Source organism: Vespula pensylvanica, chromosome 8 (assembly GCF_014466175.1).
Source record: "Vespula pensylvanica isolate Volc-1 chromosome 8, ASM1446617v1, whole genome shotgun sequence".
Taxonomy (NCBI): domain Eukaryota; kingdom Metazoa; phylum Arthropoda; class Insecta; order Hymenoptera; family Vespidae; genus Vespula; species Vespula pensylvanica.
The window spans coordinates 4,780,895-4,793,014 of record NC_057692.1 but is presented as its reverse complement, the minus strand read 5'-3'; the positions used below and the strand labels follow the sequence as shown (position 1 = coordinate 4,793,014).

The 12,120-nt window shown below is 29.3% G+C and overlaps 4 protein-coding genes across 6 annotated transcripts; 2 read left to right on the top strand and 2 right to left on the bottom strand.

Annotated features, from left to right (window-relative positions):
• Window positions 1-946: 946 nt before the first annotated feature.
• On the bottom strand, window positions 947-4,435 carry LOC122630962 (heat shock factor 2-binding protein-like). The gene is made up of 6 exons (XM_043816069.1): window positions 3,763-4,435; window positions 3,378-3,558; window positions 2,920-3,032; window positions 2,663-2,767; window positions 2,303-2,571; window positions 947-1,940 (listed from the first exon to the last, which is right to left on the bottom strand). Exons 1-6 carry the CDS (start codon window positions 3,826-3,828, stop codon window positions 1,622-1,624), a joined length of 1,053 nt encoding a protein of 350 aa, XP_043672004.1. The 5' UTR covers window positions 3,829-4,435; the 3' UTR covers window positions 947-1,621.
• On the top strand, window positions 2,660-7,783 carry LOC122630956 (delta(14)-sterol reductase TM7SF2). 2 transcript variants are annotated; one of them, XM_043816048.1, is made up of 8 exons: window positions 2,660-2,782; window positions 5,073-5,385; window positions 5,467-5,747; window positions 5,891-6,248; window positions 6,349-6,647; window positions 6,724-6,977; window positions 7,054-7,178; window positions 7,258-7,782. In XM_043816048.1, the coding sequence occupies exons 2-8, from the start codon at window positions 5,100-5,102 to the stop codon at window positions 7,539-7,541; spliced, it is 1,887 nt and encodes a 628-aa protein (XP_043671983.1). In that variant the 5' UTR covers window positions 2,660-2,782; window positions 5,073-5,099; the 3' UTR covers window positions 7,542-7,782. The 2 variants fall into 2 exon arrangements, with proteins under 2 accessions (XP_043671983.1, XP_043671982.1); XM_043816047.1 differs by lacking the exon at window positions 2,660-2,782 and adding an exon at window positions 4,933-4,991 and having other exon boundaries at window positions 7,258-7,783.
• Window positions 7,784-7,933: 150 nt separating this feature from the next.
• LOC122630966 (proteasome assembly chaperone 1) lies at window positions 7,934-9,260 on the top strand. The gene is made up of 5 exons (XM_043816075.1): window positions 7,934-8,301; window positions 8,391-8,470; window positions 8,562-8,725; window positions 8,800-8,995; window positions 9,071-9,260. Exons 1-5 carry the CDS (start codon window positions 8,204-8,206, stop codon window positions 9,256-9,258), a joined length of 726 nt encoding a protein of 241 aa, XP_043672010.1. The 5' UTR covers window positions 7,934-8,203; the 3' UTR covers window positions 9,259-9,260.
• On the bottom strand, window positions 8,977-11,839 carry LOC122630961 (cyclin-K). Of its 2 annotated transcripts, none has more exons than XM_043816068.1 (8): window positions 11,490-11,839; window positions 11,090-11,315; window positions 10,874-11,005; window positions 10,654-10,759; window positions 10,527-10,584; window positions 10,272-10,444; window positions 10,036-10,182; window positions 8,977-9,958 (listed from the first exon to the last, which is right to left on the bottom strand). In XM_043816068.1, the coding sequence occupies exons 2-8, from the start codon at window positions 11,306-11,308 to the stop codon at window positions 9,567-9,569; spliced, it is 1,227 nt and encodes a 408-aa protein (XP_043672003.1). In that variant the 5' UTR covers window positions 11,309-11,315; window positions 11,490-11,839; the 3' UTR covers window positions 8,977-9,566. The 2 variants fall into 2 exon arrangements, with proteins under 2 accessions (XP_043672003.1, XP_043672002.1); XM_043816067.1 differs by having other exon boundaries at window positions 11,573-11,838.
• Between the last annotated feature and the right edge of the window lie 281 nt (window positions 11,840-12,120).

Below are 12,120 nucleotides of genomic sequence, written 5' to 3'. Positions count from 1 at the left end.
CGTATCCTCGACGCCCGACGTCGCGACGCTCACCTCTCACCCCCACCACTTTCAAATCTGCGACGCCGGCGCCGAGAGCACGCGCTATCTCGATACCTATACGCCCTCTATATCTATTTCTTCTCTCTCTCTCTCTCTCTCTCTCTCTTCCTTCCTCTCTTTCTTCTACTAAGGGTCCTTCTCGCTGATCGATTACAGACCAGGCAAACTCGCTTTTACTCCCTCTTCCTTTAACGCGCATAAGTTTCCTATTTGGAAATGGCCAGAACACGAAGGAATTTCTTTTTTTTTTTTTTTCTTTTGTCTTTCATCCACAAATCTTTCTTTCTTTTCTTTTGTATGACCTTAAATCTATGACATAGATTTAATTTTTAATTATTTATCCATCTCAAACGATTCGCGTTAGTTTCTATTACATCTATCAGTCTCCCACATAATTCATATTTATTTAAACTTATATCATAATTCTCTTTTCGTTCTGGAGTCAATTTCTGGTATTATACTATCAACAACAAACGATTTTTCTCAAATCTTTTAAAAGAGTGTACTCTTATATCATAACTGGATCAAGAGGTCGAAGTGGGAGGGAATACTCTCTCTCTCCCTCTCTCTCTTTCTTTTTTTTTCTTTCTTTCTTTCTTTCTTTCTCTCATAAAGTGGTCTGCTTGCTAAACACGCGAGCGCACGCGCGCATTTATACTTCGTTAAAGTACAACTTATGTTATATACAAAGACGAGTTATTTAATGAAGCAAACTTGCTCTGTGAAGATGCCTGTATATCCGAGAGAACGATTTTGAGTTGTAAGCCCGCCTCCGCTACTCGTTTACGCCTTTACTAAAAGCTTTTTAGTATGGCCCAGTGCACCCTCTTTACCTTCTTTACCGGTCATGTTGAGTTCATTGAATAGAATACAAGAACTTATTAAACACGGCGATACTTATCGATTCGATGCTTATACATTTTCATTTATTGTCGTCTTTTTTAATTCATCTTAAACAATGCAGTTCGAAAACATTAAGTACCTCGATTTAATTAAATTTTATATTACGACACTTTGATATTTCATAATTTAGAATGGTATTGAGTAATACATAGGAAAATGTATGATAAATATTTATATATTATATATGTGTTTGATAATGTGGACTCGTCGTAAGAGATAGTTTGTTAGATATAAATTTACGGTATACCAACTGGTGGTATTATTTGCGCAGTACATTATATGTATTTCACTGCAACGCGCTGCTGATACGAGAATCTAGTTCTACATAGGCCCACATACACGAGAAATACGTACATACCGTAAAGCAAAGAATTTGAGACACGTTCGATAACAGTGCAGATCCAACCGCTTCCTTTGACGAAGCAAGAGATTACGTATGCATATATATTTCTATAAGATGAAAGAACAGTGAATCAGACTGTTTGTCAGAGTACGATTTTTTCGTTGTATTAACTCTTAAATGAGACAAAGGTCGTTGTACTACTTCCAAACGAATTCGAATCATTATTACCGTTCGTATCGTAAATATTAATCATTATAAAAAATATTTAAAAAGGCTATATAAATAACGATCAATTATATTTTGTACATTTTTCTTTTTCTTTCTTTTTATTCATTAAATCACTTTGGATCTTAAGGACTCTTGCAATTGTTTAATAACTTCTTTCGCTACGGAACTCGTTTCGCTTTGTCCGTTGATAGCAATATTCTTAATATTCCTAATAGAAATCGACGTGGTCAGGTCCTCGATATATTTCGGATCTTTAAGATTGTAGGTAATTGATTGGAGAATGCGCAGGCATAACAGCTGCAATTCTTCCGATAAAGTATCCTCTTCCAAGCAGCGACTGAGAACTTCAGCCACGCGAAACTCGAACAAGCAGCTTAAACCGGTATTGTTCATGCTCACGTTATACAATATCATCAGCATCAATCTATAAAGAAGAATTGATTTAAAAAAAAACAAAAAAATTAAATTCTTCAAATCGTTCTATTTATGAAAATCAATTGACTATCATCCAAATAAATAAATAAATTAATTCCAATAAATTTAACAAATGTAACAGAATCGATAACTCATTGTTAGAAGTTATTGCATTTTCCAATAACATAATGAATGTAACTCGCTCTAATCACTGACTGTATCTATTCTTAGAAATTGTCTAACGTCTATTTTTAAGAACAGGAACGTCTATTCATAAAAATTCGATAGATACGTATAAACGAAACGACACAGAAACGATGATACAAACGAGTTAATTCGTAAGGAAATTATTAATTCTCGATGATCGTTTACCTCATTAGCGAATGCTTTCCCGATGCTATCGGGAAGAAATTAGGCATAAATTTGATAATTTTCTCAACGAGATCCCTCCCATTCTGATTGGTAATGAGGAACTCTCTGCCCTTCGGTATCGACGATATATTCGTGACAATACCCAATAATCCTAACACAAACTGATACTCGACGTTGTTCGTAGGCGGTATACCCGTTTCGTACGTGCTTATAAATGCCACGAAACTTCCGCTCACTATCGACAGGAACTCTCTTACTTTATTCTGGAGCTACGCAACGTGTTCCTTATAATCGTACGAAGTCGAAGTATATTATAACACGATAACTTATAGTAAAGAAAATAAAATCGTTATTGCTTACACCTGACAACCAAATATCGACGATTTCTGGAAATCGAGAAGCACGCCACGCTAAATTTCCCAATACTGCGCCTAAACTCGCGCAAAAATTGCTTTGGTTTAATATCTGCGTAAAACGAAGGTAAGTTGCATATGATTAATTCAAACGAGATCTTGATTTTTAATGTGAGAAGAAATGGAAATATATATATATATATATATATCAATGGATCCGTGGAAAATATTTTATAAGTATTAATTAAAGGAATTGTGCGGTACTTGGATCTTAAGGCTTTGGATTTCTTCGATTGCTTTCTCTAATTCGGTAGTCTGAATGTGTAATTGTTCTTCCATTTGTTCGTATTTGTATTGAAGGTCTGGTTCCGTTTCATCTAGAGCACGGTATATATATATATACATATATATACGTGTGTGTGTGTGTATACGATTACTAACAGTTGTCCCTACGCTTTATTTATTATATAATTAATATTATACAAGTAACAATTTCTTTGCATAATATACAATTATACACGTGCGTGTACAGTGTATAATGTAATGGATTATGTACGTATGGATTTATGTATGTGTGTATATGTAATCGTATTATACGTGAGCATCGTATCATATATATATATATATATATGTTATACTTGTATAATATTATAATATAATAAAGGGAAGTTGTATGTGGGAAGGAAGAGGGATATATGGAGAAAATAAATAATTCTACAAACCTTTTCTACTATTTAAATAAGGTTGAACAACCGAACGAAGAAAGTCGTGTATCTTTTCTCCTTCAATTTCTATAGTACGTAATCCAGACTCCAATTCGGGATCTGTCAAAAGTTTTGGAGCACTCTTCACGAATTTTTCAAGTTTGTCCTCGATAGATTTTAAAATGTTTTCTAAAGAAATCTAAAATAGAATATGAAAATTGTCAGAAATATATTTTAGTGCTGTATAAAAAAAGAATTCATTGTCGACGTGACTATACACAAGATTTACGACAAAAATGTTTTTATTTGAAAATAAAAAATTGGTTATTTTTTGTTCAAAAATTATAAATTGCAAAGAGAAAAAGAAAAAAAAATTTATATATATATATATATATCTATATACCAAAAATTCGTTCTCACTGAGAGTCTCACGAGTCGCAGACTCGATCATAAATTTATTCATTTCCATTATTTAATTAATGCCTTTTTGTCCAAAATTGATCGATTATTTTAATAACATTTAAAGCATACCAACGAATATCCACATCTTTAATTTTTACTTAACATTAAGATTAAGTTCGCGTTTATATATCTTTATTATATTTAATCTCAAAATAGAAAAATAAGGTTATAAAATAATAAGATGCCAAATAAAAAATCGTTTAAATCTATCATATACGGTAATATTCACTCTGGAAGATGATAGGTGCGTTTGATATATATTGAGTTAAATTTGAATTAAATCTGACCAATCAGCGACAATGATTTATAACATTAATTTAATGTTGTGTATGACATAGTTTTAGTATCTTATTCACTAAGCACCACGATAACTATAAAAAAAAAATTAATTATTCTTGATAAGAATTTTTATGAAATATAATATTTGAAAATTCTCTGATTTTTATTGGCTGTTTCATAGATACTCCATTAGATCCGTAAAAGATAGTACATTTGTGAACACGCAACTAACGGACATTGGACTTCGCGTGGTCTTTATTATATATTTTTCAGAATACTCAGCGTGTGGTTTTCGCGTTTCAATGTTATGATGCAAAAAGATAGTGTTAATTATAACCTTGTGATTTATAAAAGAATTATTATTTTTACAACGTCGTGGATTCGATGATAAAACTATTACTATTTCACTAGAAAATATACGTAAGTTATCAAAATATCATCGTTTAAGCTCAAAAGCCGTTAAACGTCGATTCAAGTTTTGCCGCTTAATTCAATTTTGATATTCCTTACAATTTGGAAAGTCAATATCTTGTCATTATCAAAATATTGTTACCATATTTCATTAATTTTGTTTCCATTATCAATTGGTTCGTTTATTTTTTTATAATAAAAGACGTTGTATTAATAGATGTGAATATTATGTAAGACAATACTTTCAAGTTGACCACAGTTTCTTATGACTGATTATAAATATATTTTTAATAGGACAAACAAGGTACCTGCGTAATAATTAAATATTATTATAAAAAATTATAAACCTGGAATAAAAGTGATATAAATATATATAGATATATTTATATATATATATATACATATACACATAATTGTATACGCATATACAAATTATAAAAAATAGAAATCATGGAACATAATATAAATAATAGTGAAATGGTAAATATTTACAACAATTAAAACAATATTAATGGTTGGATAATAATAATATAAAATTAATAATTCTCTCTTATTATATAGTTAGAAAGAAATAAAGGTGCAGTTCGAATGAGTACTAGAATAAGAAGAAAAAGTCCATCACGGTATTCTCCTAGCAGAAAATCATCTACTAGTCGTTCTTCTAGAAGATCACCTGGTAGATCACCTGCTAGATCACCAGCACGATCACCTGCTAGATCACCAGCACGATCACCTGCTAGATCACCTGCTAGATCACCAGCACGATCACCAGCACGATCACCTGCAAGATCTCCAAATGCTGATAAAAGAAAACTTCCATTTCGCAATACAAAATATGCCAAAGTATCTATTCCCAGAATAGAGTTTCCCACTGGTAATTACATTTATTAGTTTGTATGATTAATATAAATTTGTATTAAATATTAAAAGTGAATTGGATCGTATCACTTTACAGAAAAAATTAATAACAAGGAAAGAACTATAGTAACAAGAAATTCTACTTTTAACGATAATCAAACTGATACAATGCCACTTCATTATCGGTTGAAAGAACTTGAAGCTGTATCTCGCAGATCGATACGTATGTCTAGTACACCAAAAATGGAATCGCCACATAAATTCACAGCATTTACTAGAAATTTTGATAGAGCTGTTTCTTTACCAGTGGAACGAAAATCTCGATTACATGATATAACTGATGTTAAGGAGAGAGGCTTTTCTGTACAAAGAGATCAGGTACTTATGGCTTAGAAATGCTTGTTTAAAAGTCTATAGCATGTTATTAAAATTTGATTGAAAAAGTTTCAGTATAGATCCTGTATATTTTAAATTACAAAAGTTTTATATGCTATGATTCACGTAAATTTACAATATTTTAGGATTTGACTAAACCAGTAGAAGAAAACATGCAATCAGAATTAATAATATTAGAAAAACGTAGACAAAATATAAATTTAGTTGATGAACCTCAAGAATGGGGAGGATGGTTTGGGACTTACATTCTTTTATTTGTCTTACCTCTTACTGTAATTGCACCACAATTATTTTGCTCAAAAGCCATGTGTAAATTAGCGTATCTAGAAATACCAACTGATATACAATTATACATCAATGCTTATTCATTTTTTGGATACATGTCATTTTTACTACTACTGACTATCTTTTCTTTTATTCCAATCGGGAGGTGCATCGACGGACAACAAAGTAAAATCGGTAGATTACAATACCGTATGAATGGTATGATAATCACATTTTTTACACATCTTTATTACTTTTGCTATATTTATGTTAAAAAGAAATTATTTATATTGTCTTTTAATTTCTCTTTTCTTTCTAGGATTTTTATGTGCCGCATTATCACTGGCCATACTCAGTATATGTGTATATAAAAAATTAAAACTTCATGACTTTATTTTAGAAAATTCTTTACAATTGAGTACTAGTGGGTGGATTCTTGGAACAATTATAGCAATATTCTTATATATTAAAGCAAATAAAGCATCTGTTGCATGTCTTAATATATGTGCATCAACTAATAGTATTGTATATAATTTCTGGCAAGGCAGAGAAATTAATCCCAGACTTGGCTCTTTGGACATAAAAATAATTTTATTACGTGCTTCAGTGATTGGATTAGTAATTATAGTTTTTCTTTTTTTTATGTATAATAAATAATTATTTCTTTTATTAATCACATTCTTATATTTTGCAGATTATTGTAAACTTGTCTGTTATAATCAAAGCATTGGAAAACAGTAGTAGTTTGGACCTGAAGGATATTAATTTAGCAGAATTATTAGTATCCTCTTTGCAAATATTTTATGGTATGGATATGTTAATGTACGAATCAACTATTTTAACATCCTTTGAATTTACGTACGAAGGTACTGGATATATGCTGTGTGTCGGTCATTTACTTTATCCTTTTCTACCAACTATTTTATCTAGATACATGTTGTTTAGAAGGTAATTCATAAATATTATTATGATATAATCACGATACATACAAGATATTTTCAACCTTCATTTCTTATCTTTGCAGAACACAAATAAACTATCTCTTTGTAATGCCTATCCTAAGCTTTATTATCGGATACATTATATACAGAATTAGTAATTCTCAGAAGGATGAATTTAGAAAAAATCCATTATCTCCTGCGTTAGATCGTATGTCAACTAAGTATAACTATAAAGATATGATGAGATGCAAGTATCGGCTTTTACAAACAAGTTTTTTACTTTACAGATTTAGAAACGATTTCGACGTCACGTGGAAAAAAATTGATAGTATCTGGTCTTTGGGGATATATAAGACATCCCAATTATTTGGGTGATATCATAATGCAATGGTCTATATCTTGTTTGAGTATGACAAGTGAAATCTTACCTTATTATGCTCCATTGTGTTGCACTGTAGTGTTAATGCATCGTGCAATAAGAGATAATAGACGTTGTAAATTGCGTTATGGTTATGCCTGGGAACAATATTGCTCGAAAGTAAAATATATGATTATAGATCACGTATTTTAAATATTTTTTTATTGTAACATATGGAAACTAATTTATAATATTAAAATTTATTAGAATGTTTCACTTTGAGATCTCAAGAGAGTTTTGCATGACATCTGTATACAATGTTTGTTATTGTATAAAACAAATCTTTATAATAACCTCACATTTTATAGTATATATTTTAAACTTAAGAAGAATACATGTTTATAAATATATATATATATATATACATATAAGTAGTTACAGAAAAACTGTAATCGAAAAATTTAGAATCTCAAAAATATGATTTCATATTTAAGTTTATTGATTATATTACATTGATATAAGCTTGAAAATTATTAATGCAACATTACTTCAAGCTTATTATGAACAAAAAATTTTTAAGTATAAGAATAAAATTTGTAGAAATTAGTTTTAGAAGATTGTTAAATGTAGATTTATGTAATGATACATAATGTGTACATTGTAACACAATAAGGAATTTTATACTTTTTTATATTAAAGACTTGTATAATGATCCGTAATAAATAATTTTTATAAGAACCAAGAGAAGTTAAGTACATGACTTGAATGTATTAACATATATATGTATGTGTAGTAAATGGTGACTACTCCATACGAGTTGCGAGTCATTGTACGAAGACGATATTTTTGAGCGAACAAGTTATTAAACGTTAAAAATGGCTACTTATTTTGGAGAGGTTGTATTTCCATCATCTCGGGCATTTTGGGATGAAAATGAGGGAGAAGAATTAACTGATGAATTGCAAGCAGAACTGTAAGTTGTTTACCTTGTCAACAACATAACCTTAAAAAAATGTTACAATCTTTTTTTTTCTCTATTTATACATTTAATTTTACTTTTAGGCAAATCAATATTAATTGGCTAAAGGATAAACCCACATCTATGAAAAAGTTTATACTGGTAGAAGGAGAGATAATAATTGGTACTAACATAAAAAGTGTATACTAATCATATTATTAGATATGAAATTATTATAACGATTCCATTTTTTTTATATGTGATCTGTATTCCAGATTTTTTAAAAGAGGGATTATGTCACGATGCTGAGGAAATATGTATTATTCAAGATAAATGTAATAAAGAACTTGCTACAATATATCAAGTTAATAAAGATCTTTATATCTGTATTATACCAAGGAACTTTGATACAAAATTTGCAGGTGAATTTGTGATAAAGGTTAGTATTTAATGTTTCTTACATTTTTCTTTTAAGTAAATTTTATATAATATTAAATGTTATTATTTCCTTAGATAAGCGAAATTTTGTCTATTTCCAAAAGTATATATTTAATAACTTGGAGACACGTATCACAATACAAGAGTGGGAACATACCAAATGTACCTTCTTTTCTAAGATGCTTATATACAAAAGATGCAAAGGATCTATGCAAGTCACACAAAGAAATCTTAGAAAAACCAAACATCATATATGGAGTTGCTGCAGGAAGTTAGTAACTAATTTTATTACAAATAAAAAATTAAAGTTATAATTAATAGTAACAAAATATAAATTTGTTTTTAGTTTTATCTTTTGCTCAAATGATGGAATACCAGTCTGTTCTTTATGTTTTATATACAGACAGTTTCGTGTTAGATTCCATAGCTGCAGAACCTCTTATTGAAGTATTCGCAGAAATAAGTAATCAGGATTTACATAATGTTACATTTGTTGGAAAGAACTTTTTTAATAAAGGAAATCTATATATATAAAATATTGATTCATTATTTTTACTTTCTCAAAAGAATTCCTACAAATCGTTTATTCCTATAAAGATTTAAGAGTTTACTTTGTCAAGTAAATCAATAAAAATACAGAAAAATTAATTTTTGTGTATAAATTTAAATTAAAAAAAATTTAAAGTAAAATTTGAAAAGTATATAGAAATAGTAGTAATACTACTGCTATATGTACAATATTTACAAGAGCTAAATTGTTATGATATCTACAACTCTAATATAAATTATGAGATATTTTCAAATCGATAATGTAATTTTCACTTAAAAATAATAAGTATATGTTAAGGTTGTGGAGGATAATAGGTTCGTTGAGTAGTAGTAGGTGCTACTAAAGCATTGGGTGCAAAATACGATGCATTCGTTGGATAAGGATAAGGTTGAAATGGTTGAGCTGCATTTGGACCAGGTGCAGGCCGAATAGGGGTGGATGAACTAATATGGTGCATTGTTGGCACAATATGGTTTATAGTGTTTACGGGAGGAGGAGGTACAGAAACATTTGCTGGAGGAAACACTGGTGGATAAGTTGTATTGCCTGGAGCAAAATTTGTAGGATATGTCGAAAAATGTGCTGATGCATCTACAGATTTGATACCATCTGTAGTATCTGCAGCTGTACAACCATTTGCAGCAACTGTAGGTACTTCGATTTTAGTCGCTTTTCCAGGAGTCACTAAAATAGATAATTTTGATATATTATTATTATTATACAAAAACATAATTTTTGCAGTTATTCTATATTTTATTTACCATTTGGTGTATTTGATGCAGATTCTACTACAGGAGCTGGAGCAATTCTTTCTCTATTTTGTTCATTAGATGGTATTACAGGTGGAGAATCAGGGGGCTTGGTATTATTTGCTTGAGAATATAAATCTAATACTTGATGACAAATATCTGTAAATACGTATTATTAATTAACAATATAATTGTATAATACTAAATTGATAATTAATTTAACATACAAATATATTTCAAATAGATACCTTCTAAAAGATCCATAGTTACATCTTCGACAAACATATCCCACCAACGTAAATGTTTGGGTTGTCTTCCATTCCAATCTAATACTTCAAATTTGCTTAATTTTCCTGCTAAGTACATGAGAGCAACTGCTATTATCTCTGGTTCCCATTGGAGAGATAATGTTGTACATAAACTGTAAATTAAAAAAAAAAAAAAAAAAGAAAAGAAGATGTAAGTTACTACAATTTATATAGATTTATAAAAATATTTATTACCTATCATTGACAAATGTCCAAGCCATCTGAACCATTTTTTGTAATTTATTTTTATCACCTATAAATAAAATATTTTTTAAGAATATTTACAATTAATTAAAATACATTTAACTTTGCTAAATTATACCTTTAAGGCATTTTGCATATTTCAATAGGTAACTATATGGATGCTCTACTTGTAAGTCAAATTTAATTGTCTGCAATAATATCCTTTCTATAGTCATCACTTCTTCCTGTAAAAAGAAGCAGTAAACTATAAGGAATGTTGATAAAATATTATATCTTATTAAATGAGAAGGTTAGATAATTCTTAGAAAATAATTTATAAATTTAAATGTTTGTTATACTTTAGGATCTTCTCCAAATGTCATAAATTTTTGTTCAGTTAATAAAGTTTTAGCTGTTCTTATAATATCTTTACATTTTTTTGGTGTCTCTTCTACTTTACCAGCTAATAATAAACAGCAACATGCGGTAACCTATTTGATAATAAAGTAATCAGAGTTTAGTAATATTGTCTAATAGATTTATAATAACATTAATAAAATTAATGCATTACTTACATATCGTGGAAAATTCTTAAATGAATGAAACATGTAAAATCTATGAAAATAAACAACGCCTGTTGCCATTGTATTATATCCTAAATCCATTTTTGTGCCTGTGTCTATTATAAAACGAGCACCTTCTTTTCTATATCTGCATTCTGTTTCATAATCAATCCCATCTTGAACGGATGGAGTATTCCGTAATTCTTTTTTTTCATAGTACCAGCAAGGCATTTTAACTCTTTAATATAATGAAGATGAATTAGACTTCAGAAAACCAAAATTTCTTACAATCTACTACTAATCAGAAATTTAAAAGTACATCTAAATATATGAATTTCCGCAATTAATATTCTTATATGTTTAAAAATAATTACATTTATTTCAGTATATTATATTTAATATAAAAACATACCTTGTAATAAAATCTTATCGGTTTTATAGAGAATAGTTTATACGGTATAGGTTATATTGTTGTGATCACGGTTAATTACTTACGCGTATTAAGTAGCGTATATCCAAACCGTTTATAATCACAAATTTTTCAACAAGTTGCAGAATTTAATTGTTTTTTAAATATTTTTGTTTTTTATAATTATTGTAAATCACTTCAGTTTACACGACCAATTATCATACAAATATATGTAACTGTACCCAACTTCACACGTTATATACAGCGTTACCAGATCAAGGGGAAAATCGTATAGTAGCGGTGGAAAGTAGCTGTACTAGTCGTTATCAAGGTTAAGTTAAATCGGAGGCACAACTGCGTATGACGATACACACTCGTTCACGTGGTATAAGTAGCGGAATAGTGAGGAGTGGGGAGAGTAAGGTAAAATGATAGTGGGGATAATATGACGTCATGTATTTTCTTGGTGAGAATTTAGCTGGCAACCCTGCTAACATATTTATCCCTAACGTGTTGTCGAATGATAAAACTATAATTGACAAATAGATAAACTTGTTTTTCTGAAAATCAGAAAAATGTAATATAATCTTAAGTATTCTAGGTAAAAAATTTTTTGATAATACGTGATACGTTA

Coding starts and splice junctions, on each gene's coding strand:
- LOC122630962 (XM_043816069.1), bottom strand. CDS start 3,828: ATGGAAATGAATAAATTTATGATCGAGTCTGCGACTCGTGAGACTCTC. Junction 3,559..3,762: donor TCAGTGAGAACGAATTTTTG/GTATATAGATAT, acceptor ATTCTATTTTAG/ATTTCTTTAGAAAACATTTT. Junction 1,941..2,302: donor GGAAAGCATTCGCTAATGAG/GTAAACGATCAT, acceptor TCTTCTTTATAG/ATTGATGCTGATGATATTGT.
- LOC122630956 (XM_043816047.1), top strand. CDS start 4,962: ATGGAACATAATATAAATAATAGTGAAATG. Junction 5,748..5,890: donor TTTCTGTACAAAGAGATCAG/GTACTTATGGCT, acceptor ACAATATTTTAG/GATTTGACTAAACCAGTAGA. Junction 7,179..7,257: donor ATTATCTCCTGCGTTAGATC/GTATGTCAACTA, acceptor TTTACTTTACAG/ATTTAGAAACGATTTCGACG.
- LOC122630966 (XM_043816075.1), top strand. CDS start 8,204: ATGGCTACTTATTTTGGAGAGGTTGTATTTCCATCATCTCGGGCATTT. Junction 8,302..8,390: donor GATGAATTGCAAGCAGAACT/GTAAGTTGTTTA, acceptor TTTTACTTTTAG/GCAAATCAATATTAATTGGC. Junction 8,471..8,561: donor AGAAGGAGAGATAATAATTG/GTACTAACATAA, acceptor TCTGTATTCCAG/ATTTTTTAAAAGAGGGATTA.
- LOC122630961 (XM_043816068.1), bottom strand. CDS start 11,308: ATGCCTTGCTGGTACTATGAAAAAAAAGAATTACGGAATACTCCATCC. Junction 10,760..10,873: donor CATTTGGAGAAGATCCTAAA/GTATAACAAACA, acceptor TTCTTTTTACAG/GAAGAAGTGATGACTATAGA. Junction 9,959..10,035: donor TGCATCAAATACACCAAATG/GTAAATAAAATA, acceptor TATCTATTTTAG/TGACTCCTGGAAAAGCGACT.